The 21735-nt window shown below is 40.7% G+C and overlaps 1 protein-coding gene across 12 annotated transcripts; it reads left to right on the plus strand.

Annotated features, from left to right (window-relative positions):
* Window positions 1–970: 970 nt before the first annotated feature.
* Window positions 971–18876, plus strand: LOC109896576 (aryl hydrocarbon receptor nuclear translocator-like protein 1). 12 transcript variants are annotated; one of them, XR_004210961.1, is made up of 17 exons: window positions 971–5049; window positions 6017–6179; window positions 6286–6324; window positions 6448–6489; window positions 7204–7361; window positions 9365–9453; window positions 10103–10195; window positions 10935–11052; window positions 11384–11548; window positions 11748–11979; window positions 13483–13589; window positions 13930–14077; window positions 14308–14360; window positions 14456–14567; window positions 14701–14816; window positions 16828–16927; window positions 17118–18876. XR_004210961.1 is itself a non-coding variant. In XM_031831525.1 (17 exons), exons 1-17 carry the CDS (start codon window positions 4923–4925, stop codon window positions 17288–17290), a joined length of 2001 nt encoding a protein of 666 aa, XP_031687385.1. In that variant the 5' UTR covers window positions 988–4922; the 3' UTR covers window positions 17291–18876. The 12 variants fall into 12 exon arrangements, 11 of the variants coding, with proteins under 11 accessions (XP_031687385.1, XP_031687389.1, XP_031687388.1 ...); XM_031831525.1 differs by having other exon boundaries at window positions 988–5049; window positions 9368–9453; window positions 14732–14816; XM_031831529.1 differs by having other exon boundaries at window positions 990–5049; window positions 9368–9453; window positions 11402–11548; window positions 14732–14816.
* Window positions 18877–21735: the final 2859 nt, after the last annotated feature.

Consider the following 21735-nt stretch of genomic DNA (forward strand, 5'->3'; position numbering starts at 1 on the left):
TGGCTACACAATAATAAATGTCTCATGGTTGTAGCCTATGATTGTCCCGTCATTGGATTTACCTATTGTTACTCAGAGACATAGGCCTATTATATTCGTTTTGCCAAAACACAGCCTATTTGACAGATATGACACTATTTTGTAGGCTAGATAGTAGCGTAAATACATATAGGCAAATGTGTGGTTCAAATTACACACACACTTTTATATAACGTTGTGTGCGGGGCTGTAAAGTGTTCTGGGACGCAAGTTAACTTTCGCTGTAGACGGGTGTATTCAATTCCGCCGATTCTGTTTCAAACCGTTTCTTAAACGGAACGAACGTGGAGTGACTTGCCTCAATTTGTCCAACAGAAACTCTCGTTTTAGTTGCCAAACGGAATGCAACTGTTTGGACTAATGGTTACACACCGGGCTTCAGACGGGCTAATGAGACAGCTGCTACACGTGACGGTTATATGGTTGTATAACGCAACAATATTTAGGTCAGCGCGATTCTTGTTTGGCACGTGCACACTTACATAAAGTCTCGTGCAGAGGTCTTGAATAACACTGAGGTGAGAGACAAAAAACATGTTCGAAAGAAGGGGAAAAATACCACTCGAATGAGTTGATTTATATGGTAATTTCTCAGGTTTGACACGGATATTTACACGAGAAAGCAGTGCTCACTCACAACACGAAACCATTCAATTATAGGGAGCCTGTGTCGTAGCCTATTTAGACAACCACTTTTCCCTCAAATACATGAAAAATTACACTTTGTAGCCTATAATTTTAGAGGATAAAATGAACGAATCTGTGTTTCATGAATGTTTGTCCTACTTGCTCTGGGTTAGACTATAGCCTACGAAACGATTGTGTGTGTGTGTGAATGCAATGGACAGAGTGTCCCCTTCACGGGTGGTTGGGTGAATGAATGCGAGTGTAGTGGTGATATAGGAGGAGACAGATTGACCTCTTCCGCGTTTTCCTGGAGTTGTGTCCTCATTACCCAGGAGGCTACTTTATCCTTGCACGTGTAGGTCTACGTTTTTATGTCTACCCCCCTCCCCGCCTTAGTACAGAGAGAGGAGGAAAAAATAAAGTACGTTTACAATCCCCCGCCTCTTCTACAGTAGGCTATTTCTACCACATTTAGGCTACACTACCACTTCCTCATGTTCTGCGGCGCCGGGCTGCTGCTGACCGGCTCCAGCCATGTCCAAAGATAATTTTGCCGCCGGCGGCAATGACGGGACCGCAGACAAACGAACAGGTACTGGTAGACCTACTTGTACCGCGTTCAAGACAACTTGGAACTCGGAAACTGAGCTCTGGGTTTCACGTTTGAAAAGGATCAGAATCAACCAATAGGAACATCTACGCAAAAACCGTACGCAAATTCTCACTTTAGAGGTTCTGATCTTTCCGAGTTGTCTTGAAAGCACCACGTGTGAATTCTCTAGACTATGAGGTGATAATAGTTTATTGTAATCGATGCTATGCGCCGTTTGGGATTTGAGGGGAGCTGTTTCTTTCGCTTTGAAAACAATTCTGGTTGTTCCCCAAAATGTAGGTCAGTAGATCAGTGGAGCAAACGCACACTCGAGGAAGTCCTGGGACGCGCTCGTGGAAATTTGATAATTTTGGCCATATTTGTGGCATTCTACCATGTAATTTCGCAGGTAGGATTTGGTGTGATTTTATTACAATATGTGCATGGTGGAATTGTATTTATGGTAAACCTGGTGTAAAACTATTCAGCTGCCTTTTCAATGGCGGTCAATAGATTCATGTTCATCCCTTTGGTATTTTTGCTTAGACTAATAGTCTATGTCGGTTAGCCTGTTAATCAAATAAAATGGCACCAATCACGTAATTTATGCGTGGATAATGCTTGCACCATTTCCTGTTCAGTCGCACGTATTGCCTAAATTGTGTTTTATATATGTGTTTGGATAGCCTAAAGTCATAGCCTATTTTACAGGTTTTCATAGTTGTAGAATTTCAATGTATCGCGGCAAGTTTGTACTTTTGGTGACGAGAATTTCCGACGTCTAAAGCATTCTGATGCATTGCCACATGTTCGTAAACTGATCTCCATGACCACATTGTGATTTTGGCGATGCATGGTAAAATGTTAAAGAATATTTCCAAGAATTGGGTTACGAAACAGTTTCCAAATTCTTAAAGTGGGTGGGTGGATTTATTGGAACGCAGCCCAAAACAATTATTGTTCCTTCCTGAACGTGCAAGCTAGGCTAATATTCTGCATTCATGCTTAATAACGCAATTTCCCATTCTGAAATTTGACCATAACATCCAATACCGTACGTGTAATGAATGTAGTTGAATATGGTCACCCAGGACGCTCCCTTGAAAATAATACATTATTTGCAGCATAAAACATGAGTAAAAAATGTATAGGCCTGCCTGACACATTTTAATTGAGCCTATATGCTACATCAAATAGGCTAGCTGCGCTTTGGCCAATATGACTGTAGTAACTTGTTTAGGCTATGTAGGCTAGTGTTCAGTTATTTCGTAAAACACCAGAGCCTATAATTTGATAACTTTTCAAACACAAGCTGCACGTGTCAAATATGAGGCAAACATTTTGACATTGGTTGACAATTCTTAATGGTGTAGTAGGCTTAACACTCAATTTCTGTAACAATATTTATTTATTCCTGACTTAATAATGATTGCACTTAAAGTAGTACCAGACCTAAAGGTGTTCTAGGATGACAAACGTTACACAGGAATGGATAAAGAGAATGGACAGAGGAAATAATGTATTACATAGCACTCTGTTTGGCAACCAATTGTTAAAACCGTATTGCCAACAGTCAACTGTACTTCACCTGAATAGCATAGATTCCTCCATTACAAGATGTATTCCCTCTGTTTTGTATATTGAATAAACAAAATGTATTCTACTGTCAGCCCTCTTTCTTAATATTGTACCTCATCTCATGTATGCATGTGTCCAACAAGGTATTGCCATTTTGCCTGGCCCATAGTATTATTCAAAACCAGTGCAGTGGTTGGTGTGGGGGTGGGGGCGATTCCTGTGGGAGTGAAGGGGAATGGCTCTCAGGTGAAGTAGTCAGATTGGCAAGTGTGACCGGTGTAGAGTTGCCTTTCTTTTCTTGACTTAAAAGACAGCCAAAGGATTGGATCTATTTTCAGATAAGAAAAACAAGCTTCCTTAAATTAAGTGACGTGTAAAGCTCAGATTCCTCTGAAAGAAAATGTGCAAACACAAGGAGGTATGATTAGCCATTAATGATTAACCCATAATTCATTCTAGGCTTTTACATGTAAGATTGATGAAGAGGTTTGTGCAGGACAACTTCAATGGAACTTCCCTTTTTCCATGAGGGGGCGGGGTTATGATGGGGAGATGAGAATAAAGTGCATAATGTAAACCTGGACACTAATAACTAGTGTAAACCTGGACACTTACCTAATAACTATCAGGTAATAAACTACATGCTTTTTTCCAGTGAATATAATAGGGAATCTGAACTCGGATACTCACCACTGACCAATACTGCCTTAACTAGATACTGCCATAACGTCATACTGCCTTAACTAGATACTGCCATAACTTCATACTGCCTTAATTAGATACTGCCATAATGGCATACAGCTTTAACTAGATACTGCCATAACATCATACTGCTGTGCTGTCTAATCAACTTTTAGACATGAATGTTCTAGTTGTACCATAGACCCTATCGACACACTGGGGTTCTTGTGTGAGAGCGACAGGTGAGTAGTGAGGGATAGGGGAGGTTGATTATGAGGCACCAGCACCAGTAGAACCAGCCACAGGAAGCTCATCTGATGAGGGAGAGTCCTTTTGAGGGTCCATTTATATGGCTGTGACTGCCAGGGTCTTCATCATTATTATCATCAGCTGAAGACTTGGACCAATGGAGTAGTGCGATCCTCACCACATTTATCCAGCCAGGAGAGAGCATCATCCATGGAAGGTTCCGTGGCTGCGTTATCGAGCTCCAGTGCACAGCCTTCTCACTCCGTCACACAGGCCTCACTTGCCATACAGTCATCTCTTAGGAAGCTAGGACCAGAAGTGTAATCAAGGTGATTCAATTGACCTGGTTTCTGCACCACCCACTCATGTCCTGCACAACCAGTGAACTTGTTGATGTCTGGTTCTCAGTTGTCAGTGTGTTTGCGTTTCCCTCTGCATCTCCTATTGGCGTCAAGAACTGGATCAACATTTAAGAAGAGTACTGTGAATTTTTACTTTCAGAGAACAGAAATGAGTTTCTGCTTGTATCCCAATCCCCCCAAGACACACACACCCTAAGGGGTCGGAAGCACTCTGAGCATTTAAGGGTTAACTGCTTTGCTCAGTCACAACAGCAGGATATGACATGGAGAGAGGCTGGCCTAGCCAGGAAATGACTGCTGCGTATTTACCAGGGGTTGCTCCGGTCCCCTGATGAACTTTGATCCAAACTGGGTCAACGAAACGGACGTGTAGCACAACCATTTCCCCACACTACCTAATTGTATTTGATATGACATTGTCTTCCCCTTAAGTTAGTTACTGCAAAATAGGGATCTTCACTCTTCCCTTTAGAATTGTGTTGGATTTTATGAAATGTATGATGTTCTAATTTATATACATTTTTAGTTAATAAATGTTAATGTACATTCTAAATTTACCTCAACCCTGAGCTGCTCACTGTCATAGTCAAACATCCAAAAGCCACAATGTTTCTACTTGATTGGGCAACAAACTTAGTCAGATTTGTCTTAACTATTTTCATGAAAATTGAAAAATAAATAAATAAAGATTAACCCTACATGATGATACAACTACAGAATTAGCTAAATGATTACAATTACCATAGATCCACTACCATCTCTACCTGTGGAATATTTCCACTTGTTTTGCTTTTATGCTACTACAGTTTCTCATGCTTGGTGAGATGCCTGCAGGAAAAGGAAGAGAGAGGGCAGGGCTGGAATATTTTCTGCATTCCACCTCTATCAGAAATGACCCCAACATTTCTAGACATAGCCAAGGTTAGTTCATTATTCATTATTCGTAAACATTTGTTTGCATTAGAATCCCAAAAGATCTTCCCCCTTTTAACAATATTTTATATAAAATATCACCGCTTACAGTATAATGGGGAGTTGTGCAGGAAGTAGGTCAATGTTACAGCATTATATAAGCAGTGAAGTAAGGCGATAGCAGAAACCATCACGTGCCGCATGCTGGGGGAAACTGGGATAAAGCCAGTGAGTGGTTAGACGCCCTCTTATGGTGACTTTTACTTGCTACATGGAAACTCATCACGTGCTACATGACAGCCGGGAGAAACTGTCAGTGCCAGAGGTTGGTGTCTCCTAGGCTGATTTAGGTTGGAGAGTTCATTCACCCCACCTGCCAGGTTTATGGCTTTCAAGATTACTAGTTACAAGCTGGAAGGCCATTTCCAGTTATCTGAACTGAACTGAAATGAATTTACACTGAGGAACATTTGTCAATGGGCTTACAATTGAGAGTTTATTTACAGTCCTCTCAAGTGGTTGTTAGTTAGTGCATACACACTTATCATGTGACTGATCACCACAAGAACATTTATATTTATAAGATGGTTTAAAAAATATATTATTTTGAAACATTTTACACAATATTAAGTTACAATCCAAGGCAGCTTGAGGTCAACATCCATTGAGTTGGTATTTGTGCCATCTTCTGAGGAAAGCAAGTAACTGCAAGCATTCGTTATTTTATTTTCTCAGTCATCAGTTGATGGTTTCAGTTGAGGATCAGGATATGTGAATGCTCTTCATGGAGGTTTTCACATTGGCAAATATAAAAATCAGGGGAATTAAACAAAACACCAACCCATTTTGTCTCAAGGCCTCCATAAGGGTGTCAGTGCTACAATAATGCATTTCATTTGACATTGGATGAATGACAAATTATGAGAAATCAAAATTAATGTATCAGTTTTGTATGGTTCTTGTGTCTGTGGTTTAGGACCCTTGCAGTTAGGACAAACCAATAGCCTTCCCGTTTCTCGGCCTGATGTCATAACGCCCCACCTGGCAGGAGCCATGCCTGATGTCATAACCCCCCACCTGGCAGGAGCCATGCCAATCCAAGAGCTGTCTAGGAAACGGAAGGGGGATATAGACAACAGGTAAGAGCAGAGAGACCTCACCTTTCATAAAGCAGGATAAAAATAACATTCTTATTTTTGTCTCTTACCCGGTGGACTTATATTTCATGTTCTCCATGTCTTGCAGGGAAAATGGTGATGCTCAAATAGAGGAGGAACAGAGCAGGTATTTGAAGATTCTTTAGTAATGAATTTTATCTCAGCACTAATCTTGGCAAGATCTCTCAGGGCCAGGCCAAGTGTTGAAATTAATCATTTTAAATAATATATATTTCCCATTCCAATTCAGATCGGAAGATGATGATCAACAGGTGAAAATTAAATGCTTCAGGTAAGAGCCTGGGCATACATATTCATTTGGTATATTGAAAGGGAGTTAAAGACCAAATGCAGCCGTTTAAAAAAAATCTCAATATCAAATAATTTCTGGGTAACAATTAAGTACCTTACTGTGATTGTTTTCAATCAAAATGGTCAAAAATAAACAAAAATATCTTCTTAGCAAGAGCAGTTTTTCAAGCAAGAATTTCTCTGGGAGTGGTCTGAGTGGGGAGGGGAAAACTGAAAAGCAATTTGGAACTCTCTTATTGGCCTCTTAACTAATTTACCGCCTGGTGATGTCACCAGGCAGGCCAAAACTCCATCCCACCAAAACTGGCTGAAATTTCAGGCAGTCATTTCAAACAGCTCTTACACTAAAAGGACATTATCATAATTTTCACAGTATTATTCCAACCCCATGTGAAAATATAGAAAACACAGGAAAATCACATTTTTGACTGCACTGGCGTTAAAAAACAGGAGGATACTTTAATATTATATGTAACCTAATACTCTAATAATACAGTTGAAGCTGGTGGCATGATGCGAATGACCACATAAATGTAACGCCAATAATAACAATAACACACACGCTTTCATGTGTTGTTGCTTTTATAAATTATATCATGCTGACTTGATAGCAACCCATCAGACACCTGTATACTTAAGTGTGTGAGATATGTGTGAGAGAGACAAATAAGTGTAATTGTGCCCTCACTCAAAGGGAGCCACACAGCCAAATTGAAAAGCGGCGAAGGGACAAAATGAACACCCTTATCGACGAGCTGTCAGCCATGATCCCCTCCTGTAACCCCATGGCCAGAAAGCTTGACAAACTCACTGTGCTGCGAATGGCTGTGCAGCACCTCAAAGCCCTGAAAGGTAGGCCTCATCATCCCTAAACTGTCCTTACAACACAGTACCACACCAGGCAATCTTTGCAGCACCACACATCTCTTTAAGGTAGGTCTCATGAAGCTATACTAATGCAGTTAGATCCTAGGACACACGATGGCGGCAAAATACACAGCTGTGCACAAATAACTTGGTTCATTGCTGATAATATACAGTACCAGTCAAATGTTTGGACACACCTACTCATTCAAGGGTTTTTCAATATTTGTACTATTTCTACTACATTATAAAGTAATAGTGAAGACATCAAAACTATGAAAAAACACACATGGAATCATGTAGTAACCAAACAAGTGTTAAACAAATCAAAATATATTTTATATTTGAGATTCTTCAAAGTAGCCACCCTTTGCCTGGGTGACAGCTTTGCACACTCGTGGCATTCTCTCAACCAGCTTCATGAGGTAGTCACCTGGAATGCATTTCAATTAACAGGTGTGCCTTGTTAAAATATAATTTGTGGAATTTCTTTCCTTAATGTGTTTGAGTCAATCAGTTGTGTTGTGACAATGGAGGGGTGGTATACAGAAGATAGCCCTATTTGGTAAAAGACCAAGTCCATATTATGTAAAGAACAGCTCAAATAAGCAAAGAGAAATGACATTCCATCATTACTTTAAGACATGAAGGTCAGTCAATGCAGAAAATGTCAAGAACTTCAAGTGCAGTCGCAAAAACCATCAAGTGCTATGATGAAACTGGCTCTCATGAGGACCGCCACAGGAAAGGAAGACCCAGAGTTAACTCTGCTGCAGAGGATAAGTTCATTAAAGTTAACTGCACCTCAGATTGCATCCAAAATAAATGCTTCACAGAGTTCAAGTAACAGACACATCTCAATATCAACTGTTCAGAGGAGCCTTCATGGTCGAATTGCTGCAAAGAAACCACTATTAAAGGACACCAATAATAAGAAGAGACTTGCTTGGGCCAAGAAACACGAGCAATGGACATTAGACTGGTGGAAGTCTGTCCTTTGGTCTGATGAGTCCAAATTTGAGATTCTTGGATTTAAACCACCGTGTCTTTGTGAGACGCAGAGTAGGTAAAAGGATGATCTCCGCATGTGTGGTTCCCACCGTGAAGCATGGAGGAGGAGGTGTGTTGCTGGTGACACTGTCAGTGATTTATCTATCATTCTTGGCACACTTATTCAGCATGGCTACCACAGCATTCTGCAGCGATACGACATCCCGTCTGATTTGCGCACAGTGGGACTATCATTTGTTTTTCAACAGGACAATGACCAAAAACACACCTCCAGGCTATGTAAGGGCTATTTGACCAAGAAGGAGAGTGATGGATTGCTGCATCAGATGACCTGGCCTCCATAATCCCCCGACCTCAACCCAATTGAGATGAGTTGGACCTCAGAGGGAAGGAAAATCAGCCCACAAGACTGTTGGAAAAACATTACAGGTGAAGCTGGTTGAGAGAATGTACAAGGCTGTCATCTTGGCAAAGGGTGGCTACTTTGAAGAATATCAAATATATTTTGATTTGTTTATCACTTTTTGGTTACTACATGATTATATGTTAATTTTTTAATTTTACCTTTATTTAACCAGGCAAGTCAGTTAAGAACACATTCTTATTTTCAATGACAGCCTGGGAACAGTGGGTTAACTGCCTGTTCAGGGGCAGAACGACAGATTTGTACCTTGTCAGCTCAGGGGTTTGAACTCACAACCTTCCAGTTACTAGTCCAACACTCTAACCACTAGGCTACGCTGCTGTCCCTGTGTGTTATTTCATAGTTTTGATGTCTTCACTATTATTCTACAATGTAGAAACTAGTCAAAGTAAAGAAAAACCATTGAAGGAGTATGTGTGTCCAAACCTTTGACTGGTGTTGTATAAAGATTTAATATTCATATGTATTTTTAACTCAAGTTATGATAGAAATGTTGAGCTCCTAAAGGACAGGTACAACACAGACTAACAGCTCAGTGCTGTGTTCGTCTCCACAGCAGGTGCTAGCAGTTCCTTTACTGATGTTAACTACAAACGCAAGCCTTCGTTTCTGCCTCAGGATGATCTCAAGCACCTGGTGCTCACGGTAGGCCGCCCTTCAATCTGTCTCAATCTCTTTCTCCAATCAACCAAAATCAAGCCCATTTGGTATTGTGGCAGCAGTCACAACAGTGGGGCTCCAAAACTAGCTGAGAATTTGGGATATGGGAAATATAATATTAACCAATAATAAATGGGTCTAGGGTTATTCCTTTATAATTACAATAATGAGGTCAAATCTACAATGGTTTTTATTTTCAAAGTGCCGAATTTTATCCAAAATTATGAGAACATGGTGGACATGTTTCTTCTTCAGATTTTAAGTCTACACTTTATTTTATGGACAGTACCACAGGTATACCCTCTTGGTTTGCTACAGTATTTTCCATTCAGTTGCTAACTAACTTTACTCTGGGAAATTCCTAATTAGAAAAGGATGTGTCAACTGCTCAGTTCAATGTAGAATTAAATATAGAAGTAGCCAGTTCTTTCCGCTCACTTGGAGTGTTCTGTTGTATAACCTTTGCCAGCTCTGATCTCCCACAAGTGTGCATGTTTGTCACACAGAGTCTTCCATTTTAGAGTAAACCGAGAGAGTGGATACACACGGATGGTTTATACACTGTAGCAGTGTCAGCGTTTTCATGGATCCAGATTGAAATATATTGAGGTTGTGCCGTGTCTCATTTCCCCAGGCTGCAGATGGGTTCCTGTTCGTGGTGAGTTGTGACAGGGGGAAGATCCTCTTTACCTCAGAATCCGTCTCCAAGTTCCTCAACTACAGTCGGGTCAGTGAACTGGTTATACTTAAGCAATAAAGCCTGAGGGGGTGTGGTATACGGTCTGATATACCACGGCTTTCAGCCAGTTTATAATATACAATAAACAGGTCTGGCAGTCTTAATTTACTACTTCATTCTAAATTGAGCTAATTATTGAGGTGGATTCCAACAATGTCCCCATCACTCAATCCTATCTATTATCCACTTAAGTACTCTCAATGACAACTTTAGGAAGAGGTCATTACTTAACAGTGTTTATTCCATTCATTTAGTTCCATGGTTTGGTTTTCTTTGGCCATTTGTAACAGGCACCCATGCCCCTACCACTCCCATTGATTTTGAGCTAGCGGTGGCTAAAGTTAGCAGACGTTTGTAGTGGCTGTCTAAAGAAAACTGAACCATGGATTATATTTTCTCCTGGCCCATAGACTACTTACAGGATGAGGAACTATCTAACATTAAATTGTAAAATACTGACATTCTCTTTTAGTACCTTGTAATTTCTGTACCATAGTAAAGTTATACCTGAATCTGTTTCATGCTTTATATTGTGGAGGTGATGCTTGAAGTGGAGACCGGAGGTTTAACCAGAAAGTTCAGGTGGTTCTGAAGTGGGGATCTGAATCATTTGTTACCCTAGTTCAGAAGTATAGTTGGCTAGCTAGCTAGCTCACACAAGATTTGGTTCCGAGTTCTGAGATGAATAGTTTGGTTCTGATAATTAAAGTGCTATTTTTGTTTACAGTTGGAACTAATTGGACAGAGTCTTTTTGATTATGTCCACCCGAAGGACATTAGTAAAGTGAAAGAGCAGCTGTCAGCCTCAGGATTATACCCTCGCGAACGGCTCATAGATGCCAAAAGTAAGTCTGCAAAGACTTCATTTAAATGTATATGATGCTGGGACTTTCATATCTATTTCTCTCTGTGTTCTGTTTTGTTTGTGTCTTGTTGAGATGCAGTTAAAGCTATGTCACCACTATAACGGTATTACTTTAAAGAAAGTTGCAGCTTTTATCTCAGTTCTATTAGCACAGGGGAAAGAGCAGAGAGCCTGGGTTCTGTTTGTTGTTGCTTTACTGGTTTCCACTTTGCTCTCGGTCTCTATTGAGGTCACAGATTCGTATTTTTTATGTTCTGTCTTCAATGTGTTTTTTTATATTGTAAATATAATATGATGTTGTTGTATCATAGGTTCTCCCGGTTCTTTAGCAGGGTTACAGGTGCAGGACCTTCCTGTGGGAGCAGTTCAACTGTGTACAGGGGCACGGCGCTCCTTCTTCTGCCGCATGAAGCACAGCAGAACAGTTATGAAGACAGAAGACAAAACCATCCAGCCCAGCAGCTCCAAGAAAAAGGGTGAGAGAGCCATGCAGAAAGGACTTTCACTAAATACATCATAAGAGCAGAGAGAAACGTGGTGGTCATCAACCCAGAAGCACAATTTATTTTTCTTGATTCCATCTCACTGAGGTTAGCCCTGATAGGGCCATGATTGGAATTGCATATGGGGGTTAAACGTAAACACGTGTTTTATGTACACTGTCTCCCCCTGTAGAGTCTCAACGATACTGCACTGTCCATTGCACTGGTTACATGCGGAGTTGGCCTTCCACCCAGCTGGATGCTGAGAGTGACGATAACGAGTTTACCCATCTGTCCTGCCTGGTCGCTGTGTGCCGTGTTCACCCTAACAATGCCTGTCAGCCCTCACTAGAGGTCAAGGTCAAACCCACCCAGTTTGTCACTCGCTTTGCAATTGACGGCAAGTTCACCTTCGTGGACCAACAGTAAGTTGTGCCTCTTACCCCCTCCACAAACCTTTTTGCGATTTTCGCTCATTATGAAATATTCTTGGAAAGTGTTGGCTTAATTTTGAACCAATACTGTTCATAAGGGGGCATTGTGGGCATATCCTTCACCTGATGAAAAACACTGAGAGGGAAATAAAACTGAATCTATACCCTGTGAAAGTAACCGCCCCTTTCGATTTACTTCTGGATCAAGTCCGCTAATCTTTTGAACTGGCTTCACGATTATATAATCAAATTCGTAGTATATATATATATATATATATATATATATATATATATATATATATATATATATATATATATATATTATATATATATATATATATATATATATATTACAATTATATTTGTTTTTACTGAGTTTTTGCACTTAAGACCATTGCGCTACGTTTTTGCCCATTGAAGACCATTCAAAAAGCCTACAAAAGTTAAAAAACTACAAGGTTGAGGGGCAGTCACTTCCTGGTAACTTTCATAGCGTATTGTTCTCAGTCTTTTGTTCATATTCGATCTCTTTCAGCTGAGTTGAGTATGTTTTGATACATACTGTAATGTTAGCCAAGGCTACGGTAAGTTAAATTGGCCTTGGTTAACATTACAGTTATACCCTGGGTAACCCAACCTGTGCTTGTATTAACAGCGAAAGAAAGAAACAAATAAAGAGAAAAGCAATGACGTTGGTTAAGGCAGGCCTGGCAGGCAGTCATCTTGGATAGGGTTTGCCATGGCACCCCCTACCCATACCACAGTGGCTGTAAGTGTAATGGGGTTACCCCAAGTTTTCCGGGAACTGGTCTGAATGCATTCCAAGTGAGACAATATACCCCTTGAAGAGATGACTGTACTGATTATTTCAAGAGATGGCAGCAGTACAATACTAGTACTATTGGTTTGAAATACAGATTATAAATTGAAAAATGTTTACTTGGAACATTGTGTTGGAAATATTGTTTTTCATATAGTAAGCATGTCAAGATAAAGACCTTTTTACTTATCGGTTGTCAAATAGTTAGCTTCATTTCACAACAGGAGCCCTTTAACATATGTGCATTTATTATTGTGACCCAGGCTGTCCTAAAATGTAACACTGGTGGTGAGATCTTCTGACCAACAGCAGAGAGTGCATTGAACGCGTCAGTCCAATTTGATTTATGTTTACAGTATAATTCATATTATCTGTAAGTCGTTTTCTTTTTGTTGCTTTTGAGTGAGATTCTTTCTACTTTGGCATTTCATCCCAATTCAGGGAACAAGAACCCAGCTCACTTTACCGTGGTCAAATGTTTGACAACCATTCCATATACTATTTTCCATAGAAACAGAAAGTCTGCATCATGTATATTGATGTTTATAGTTAGTATTTATTGTGCCATTCTGAAATGATGTACATAGTTAGAACTGGTAAGTGGACAGAAGATATCAACCTGTGACTGGAGTAGGTTAAGAGAGAATAACAGCCTCCTTGTCTCTGTCCTTCAGAGCCACTACTGTTCTGGGCTACTTGCCACAGGAACTACTGGGGACGTCTTGTTATGAGTACTTCCACCAGGACGACCTGCGACCCCTCGCAGAGACACACAGGAAAGGTAATGGAGAATAGTTTGGTTGTCTTTCGTATCTACGTATGGGTGAGAACCATATGTTCTCCAGATGTGCAGGGTGCTCAAACAGATATGAATTATATTTATATACGTATAGGTGAGAACCATATGTTCTCCAGATGTGCAGGGTGCTCAAACAGATATGAATTATATTTCGGTTGCACTTTATTTTGGGTTGCAGAAGATTAACAGGTTCTTACCTTTGTCGCATGGTAAAATGGTGATTACACTATAATAACCTGTGCATTATTTGTTTTTTATTGGGGGGGATTCATGACTAAAACAAGCATTTCAGTGATAGAGGTGCTGTTTTGTGTCTCAACAGTTCTCCGCAGTAAAGAGAAGATTGAGACCAGCTGCTACAAGTTCAAAACAAAAGTTGGCTCCTTCGTCATGCTTCAAAGTCAGTGGTTTAGTTTTATAAACCCGTGGACCAAAGAAATTGAGTTTATTGTGTCAACAAACCGAGTTTTGTAAGTGCCTTTTCACATTAGGTCTAGATTGTGAGTTGAACAGTCTATAATGATATTCAGTAAAATACATTTAATTTAATAATCTGCTTCGAATCAAGACACAAGTTCAGTCAAAATTGTCACATTTTGGACCCAAAATGTAGCTGTTGTTCGAGAGTCCTCAGTGCTGTACTAATGACATCATACAAGGGATGTACAGTCATTTGTCATCTTACCCTCTCCACTCACAGGGGACCCGGTCACACAGAAGCTGAACAGCCGAGCAGCTCCAAGCTGTTGGACGGTAAGGAAAGGAATATTTGTCCTGGTCATTCTGGATGTTGTTTGGGTGTGTGGACCGACGTCAGCTCACTGTCCTGAACCCTCCCTCTGTTACAGAAGAGAGCAAACATACTATCCTTATCCCTGGCATCTCCACTGGCATGGCCACTATGATCTACGCTGGCAGCATAGGGACCCAGATAGCAAACGAGCTCTTGGACTCCAACAGGTGTGTTGCGTGTATTATGGCATTGTTTTACAGAGCTTTCTTTGACCACCAGGAGGAAGCTGGTGCTTGTACAGTCGGCTTACATCGTTTTTTGTTTTATTGGCACATGACTTTGAATATTTTTTTGCCTTAGTCCTGCTTTCTTTCAACGCCAAAATGTGCAGGGTAAATTTTTCTCCATCGAGTGAAACATCCAGTCCCTTCTGTCCACCTCAGGACAGGTCTCCAATGGTCTCCTCTCATGCCAAAGTGAGTCACCTTACCTACCTCACCTCTCATCCTACAGTGTCTTTAGGGCCCTAGGCAGTAGTTGTACGTTGACTATATACAGTATATCACAAAAGTGAGTACACCCCTCACATTTTTGTCAATATTTGAGTATATCTTTTCATGTGACAACACTGAAGAAATGACACTTTGCTACAATGTAAAGTAGTGAGTGTACAGCTTGTATAACAGTGTAAATTTGCTGTCCCCTCAAAATAACTCAACACACAGCCATTAATGTCTAAACCGCTGGCAACAAAAGTGAGTACACCCCTAAGTGAAAATGTCCAAATTGGGCCCAATGTGTCAATATTTTGTGTGGCCACCATCATTTTCCAGCACTGCCTTAACCCTCTTGGGCATGGAGTTCACCAGAGCTTCACAGGTTGCCACTGGAGTCCTCTTCCACTCCTCCATGACGACATCACGGAGCTGGTGGATGTTAGAGACCTTGCACTCCACCTTCCGTTTGAGGATGCCCCACAGATGCTCAATAGGGTTTAGGTCTGGAGACATGCTCGGCCAGTCCATCACCTTTACCCTCAGCTTCTTTAGCAAGGCAGTGGTCGTCTTGGAGGTGTGTTTGGGGTCGTTATCATGTTGGAATACTGCCCTGCGGCCCAGTCTCCAAAGGGAGGGGATCATGCTCTGCTTCAGTATGTCACAGTACATGTTGGCATTCATGGTTCCCTCAATGAACAGTAGCTCCCCAGTGCCGGCAGCACTCATGCAGCCCCAGACCATGACACTCCCACCACCATGCTTGATTGTAGGCAAGACACACTTGTCTTTGTACTCCTCACCTGGTTGCCGCCACACACGCTTGACACCATCTGAACCAAATACGTTTATCTTGGTCTCATCAGACCACAGGACATGGTTCCAGTAATCCATGTCCTTAGTCTGCTTGTCTTCAGCAAACTGTTTGCGGGCTTTCTTGTGCATCATCTTTAGAAGAGGCTTCCTTCTGGGACGACAGCCATGCAGACCAATTTGATGCAGGGTATGGCGTATGGTCTGAGCACTGCCAGGCTGACCCCCCACCCCTTCAACCTCTGCAGCAATGCTGGCAGCACTCATACGTCTATTTCCCAAAGACTACCTCTGGATATGACGCTGAGCACGTGCACTCAACATCTTTGGTCGACCATGGCGAGGCCTGTTCTGAGTGGAACCTGTCCAGTTAAACCGCTGTATGGTCTTGGCCACCGTGCTGCAGCTCAGTTTCAGGGTCTTGGCAATCTTCTTATAGCCCAGGCCATCTTAATGTAGAGCAACATTTCTTTTTTTCAGATCCTCAGAGAATGCTTTGCCATGAGGTGCCATGTTGAACTTCCAGTGACCAGTCAGTATGAGGGAGTGTGAGAGCGATGACACCAAATTTAACACGCCTGCTCCCCATTCACACCTGAGACCTTGTAACACTAACGAGTCACATGACACCGGGGAGGGAAAATGGCTAATTGGGCCCATTTTGGACATTTTCACTTAGGGGTGTACTCACTTTTGTTGCCAGCGGTTTAGACATTAATGGCTGTGTGTTGAGTTATTTTGAGGGGACAGCAAATTTACACTGTTATACAAGCTGTACACTCACTACTTTACATTGTAGCAAAGTGTCATTTCTTCAGTGTTGTCACATGAAAAGATATACTCAAATATTTACAAAAATGTGAGGGGTGTACTCAATTTTGTGGTATACTGTATATATTTTTTTACTATTTTCATTACGGCATAAAGGGAGAGCGTATGGTGTTTTTTACATGCAGGTCGCATAACCACTTGAGTTCTTCCTATGAACACATGCCTTGCATAGATTAAATACTTTTAATACTGATTCTAATATTTTGATGTACTTTAACTTAATAACCAGGGTAAATAGTACACCTCTTAATAGTTGCGCTTGAAGAGTTTTGTAAATGAAACTTTGTATCAAAAAATCTATAGAGCAAAGATGTTCTGTATTATTATGTACCCACTTGTCCTCTTGCAGATGTCAAATGAGGAGGTGACTGATACAGTGAGCAAGTCTGGATCAGAGTCTGCTTCAAAGGGGGCCACATACGCTGGCAGCAACACACATATGGACACAGGTAGTTACCATTCAAAATCCTATACTAAGTCATCTTAGAAGCAAGGCATTTACATGATCTTTCATTTACCTAGACTGTTATCGGTCAGACGGTTTTAAGTGTATGTTTGGGTTACTTAGTTATACTTAGAGTTATCCTTGGTTAGCATATGACTAACATAACTTTGTGTATTGGTCGATTTTGATGACAGCCCATTCTCCTCCAGGAGAGAGCTCCCAGATGGACCTGGACAGCATGGTGGGACCAGGCCTCGGTATCCTGAGCAACGACGAGGCTGCCATGGCCGTGATCATGAGCCTGCTGGAGACTGATGCCAACCTGGGGGACGCAGTAGACTTTGACAACATGCACTGGTCTCACTAGCATAGATTCAAATGCCATGAATTCAGGAGAAGAATTTAGATTCTAATTCAAGAATTGAAAAATTATATTTATTCTTATCTACATTACTTCATTTATTTATTTAAGCATTTTCAAAGAGGATTTCGTTCAATTCCTGAATTGGGATTTTAATTCACTTCCAGAATTGAAATGGAATTGACCCCCAACTCCATCCGTCCTTAACTCTGTAGTTTATGGTTAGACGAACTCCATCCAGGGACTATTTTCATGTGCTCCGCTACCAAGGAAACAGATTTATATGCTTCTGAGGGACTTCTACAGCTCTGTTTAAGTTTCAGCAAGAGAAATCTAGCCTGCTCTAAAACCAGCTAACTCTTTGGTGGCTTACACAGCTGGTTCAATTGGTGGGGATTTTTTTGATCAATGTTTCAATGTAACTGAATGTGTACTAAAACCACCCGAGTTTGCCTATATCTGGGGGGGTCACAGATCGATAGCAGTTCGGTACTCTCAGGGTTCCCGCCTGTGTGAAAGTGATCAACTCAAATTCCAAGGTAGTGGACGGAGGCATAGGTTAATCAATTACAAAGTATATTAACTCTGAACACTGATCACTTGTGTGAATAACTTGAAATGAAACATTACAAACGTGTCTTCACTCAAATTGTCATTGTCTATTATTACAAAGTGAAATTGTTCTGTCTTTTTGCTCTTGCATTGTAAGCTTCTGTGTAGGTGTCTATTTTAAAGACACCAGCATTCCTTTTTCTGAAGTCACTCAAGAGGTAGAGCTGCTTCTCTTGAAATGTTTTTATTTACACTGAAACAGAACACCCTTAAGATGCACCTGCAGGGATGTAATGGAGGCTAAACGCACAGAAACAACTTTTTATTTTGTTGAAAGCATTTACACATTTATTCCGCAACGTTGGCGTTGTTAGCAATAGCATGTGCTTTGCCTATCCTAGAGGAACACAATGGAAATAAGCTCTCGGGCTTGATTGTGTTTTGTCCTCAATCTGTTCTTCAACTTTTTAATGATCAAATAAAATACTCACTGCCCGTCATCACAACCAGCATTCAGGTCTTACCCAGTTTAATCCTTTTCCACTACATCCCTGTGCATCTGCCTTATACAAACACATCCTAGTTTGTTTGAAATGTGGAGGTGTGAAACTAATCCAGACAAGGAAAATAATGCTTGCAAACAACCTTTTGATCCTCGCTTCAGCAAACTATTGCGAAAGCCTCTTTTAGTCCAAGAACTAATCTCAATACCGTGTCTGCCTTTGCTATGAACAGAGCATTACTTTCTCTCTGTGTGAAGTTTGCACACCTTCCAAATACTTAAAATCCAAGTGCTTGAAAATAAATGAAGTCTGTGTTGCTGGAATTCAATCTAAATGCACTGTACGTTTTGTTCTGCAATTTTGGTTGTGGAACAAAATGAGGGACAAAAGGGAGAAATATCAGTGAATCCGTAATGACTTGAATTGTAATGCCTGTGTGCACTCCTGCAGTGTTGATTGTTGTTGAACGTTTTGGGTGAGGGAAGATCAAGTAATCTGGCACAGAAAAGCAAATGAATAAACTGCATGTCAAACGTTGATATTCTTTGGCTCTGACCAATGTATCCACGCAATGCAATTAAACATTAAAAACAAATCTGAACCCATTAACAAAGTTTAATATGAAACTTATGTTTTTATCTTGAAAGTTTGTAATCGTCATCTATAGGCATGACTTAAATATAGAAAATCTGGAAACTGCATTTCAATTCAGATGGAATATAAAAAAATATGAATGTGAATGCAATCAAGTGTAATTGTCCCTAGGAGTACACTACCCACTTCCTTTAGAAAGTGAGTCCCTCTGCTTCACTCTCACAAGTCCCTTGTGCTCGTATTGATGGGAAATTATTTTTATGACCTCAGCATTGCCGTCCCACTTCTGACACCCAATTTAGTTAATTCAGGGGGTACCGACCAAGATTAGATCCCGGTCCCCGTGACTGTCAGTTCAACACCTTAGCCAATACTGTATGTCATCCATAGAGATTCATATTTGTTGACTTAACACAATTTAAAAATAATTGTCTCAATTAGCGTTTGCAACACTAGGATTGTGGGTTTGATTCCCGGGGCCACCCATATCTAAAATATATGCAAGCAAGACTAAGACGCTTTGGATAAAAGCATCTGCTAAATGGCATATATTGTATTACTATAGACCAGTTAGGGGTCAGAGGTGTGATGCAGGTATTTCCTTATTATCTAAATCAAAGGGAAAAGTCCATTGACCATTTAGAGTGGCACTTTCACATTTTTCTTTGGCTTAAGTTACGGTAAGCCATATTCCATTTCCTTGTAGGAATAACACAGCATTCCTCTTAGTGTCATAGTCTTTGAGCACACTTGAGGCTGTATCTCGCTACAAGAGGTAAGCATTCACACTTCTTCCTGTTTTTAGGATCCTATTGAATCAGATGTAGTTGCTGACTTACTTTGTTTTCTCTGTATAGAATCAAGATGTCGATGGTACAGTACCTAATATCTGACAATGGATAAGAGTCCAGTCTTTAAGTACAGGCAATGCCCTCTCTAAAGATGAGCTTTACATAGCCAAAGCTAACACCTGTACACAGATCTCATACAGTTGTAGGTAACTAATAGTCAGCATATATTTTGGCGGTTCAATGATCTAATACTACAGTCAAATTGAATAATTGAATTTTAGTTTCAAACCTTAAATTTGTAATTTTTCCAACCCACTAATTCAAATGGTATAATATAAATAGTTTTCCATTTTTTATTTTATTTTTCTCCATTTTCTAATCTTGAAATATTGCTGTGGTTGGTAGGAAAAACAGTGATTTCTAAGTCTGTAGGTCAAGTGGATGCTACCACTACAGTGACGGGGGAGCTCAACCTAGCCTATCTACACTGTAGTGCAATCTTGCCTGTCCAAAGTGCACTTAAACTCTTAAGGTTAATTGGAGAACTCTTGCCCAATAATTAACCTTTGAGTTAAGTGGGTGGTTCTTGACGTGGCATCCACGATTCTTCAGAATTCTAAAACATACTTACTTGCAATGTTTGGAAGTTAATTACCTATAGTTTTAATTTTTCAGTTTAACATGTATAGTGTTGATTCAGGAGTTAAATTAACACTAAAGAGTTAAAGGAACACCCAGTGGTGTTTAATTATCCCCCGTGTTGGTGTTAATAACCAGACTTGAACCAAAACCAGGCCAACCATTATATTTCCCAGCATGCTCTATTGAAGGTAGGCTTTTTATTTTATTTTCCAATATCTATGTTTTTGGATGTAATTGATTGATTAATTCATCTTATGCTACCCCAATTACAAATAACACTTTTTTCTTAGCTAATCCAATCTGTTACTTGGACTTTTTGCAACCGTTAATGGTTGTTCCCGTTTAGAAGTGTTAGGTAGTCTCATAACTTAGTATTCCCAACCCTGGCATTCAACCTGAATATAGGTTAGGGGTGAATAAAAATGTAAAATGTTGGATATACCTGGCTGGATTCCAATAGGAATTACACATCACTTTGAAAGCCAGCATAATGTGACTTGCAGGCCAGATGTGATGAGTTTCAGGCCACTGTACTAGGGTTAAATGAGGCCTTCAAAATAATTGTATTTGAATTATTATTATTTGTATTTGTTTTGGAAAGTTTTTATTTATAAACTTCCTGAAAAACAGCTCATATATTTATATATAATTTTTACAGATAAAAAAATAAATAAAGGCACAAAAAACAGCATTTGAACAGTATTACATTTATATTTGTTAAAAAGTACAAGTTGTTTATTGAAAACAATAAAACAACCATCAATAAAAGTACATTTTCTTGTAAAAGCCATTTAAAATGTGCACAAATTATTTAACAAAGGTAAAATATTTTTAAGATATGGAAAACATGTTAAAAAGCTGTCTTCCGTCCAGGAACAGGAACAGGGTGAGTCCTTATCAAACTCGCCTCCTCCTGCTCTTCTGAATCAATTACCGTCCTGTCCTTCGGGGCCCAGAGCAGATCCCTCCCCTAGGGGCATCGCCCTTGGGTGCCGTGGCCGCCGGGACCTTGGGTGTTGTGGGGGACCCTTCATCTGGGGTCGAGGCCCCATTTCTTCTGTACCACCACAGGGCTTCCGTGGCTACCATGGCCACTGCCTGGGGGTGGTCTACCAGCAGGTTGCGGGAGGACCGCAGTGCATCCTTCAGACATGTGAGTGTGGGCCAGAGCTTGGGTGAAGGCCTTCGGTGGAATAGGCCTTTCGGCCCACCCCATACAGCACGAGCTGGGGCATTAGGTCCTCCCCTGCTGGCAGACACGGGGAGATCAGGGGGCCTGCTTCCTTCCACAGGTCCCTGGCGGCTCTGCACTCCCAGAGCAAGTGCCTCACCAACTCATCTTGTGGTCGGGGCACGCGGATGTCCTCGC

This window comes from Oncorhynchus kisutch, linkage group LG9 (genome assembly GCF_002021735.2).
Source record: "Oncorhynchus kisutch isolate 150728-3 linkage group LG9, Okis_V2, whole genome shotgun sequence".
Taxonomy (NCBI): Eukaryota; Metazoa; Chordata; class Actinopteri; order Salmoniformes; family Salmonidae; genus Oncorhynchus; species Oncorhynchus kisutch.

What these genes read in the sequence shown, in the direction of transcription:
- LOC109896576 (XM_031831524.1), top strand. Translation starts at nt 4,923, where the DNA reads ATGCTACTACAGTTTCTCATGCTTGGTGAGATGCCTGCAGGAAAAGGA. An exon ending in CATTTCTAGACATAGCCAAG is followed by an intron (nt 5,050 to 6,016) that starts GTTAGTTCATTA and finishes TCTGTGGTTTAG; the next exon opens with GACCCTTGCAGTTAGGACAA. An exon ending in CAGCTCCAAGCTGTTGGACG is followed by an intron (nt 14,361 to 14,455) that starts GTAAGGAAAGGA and finishes CCTCTGTTACAG; the next exon opens with AAGAGAGCAAACATACTATC.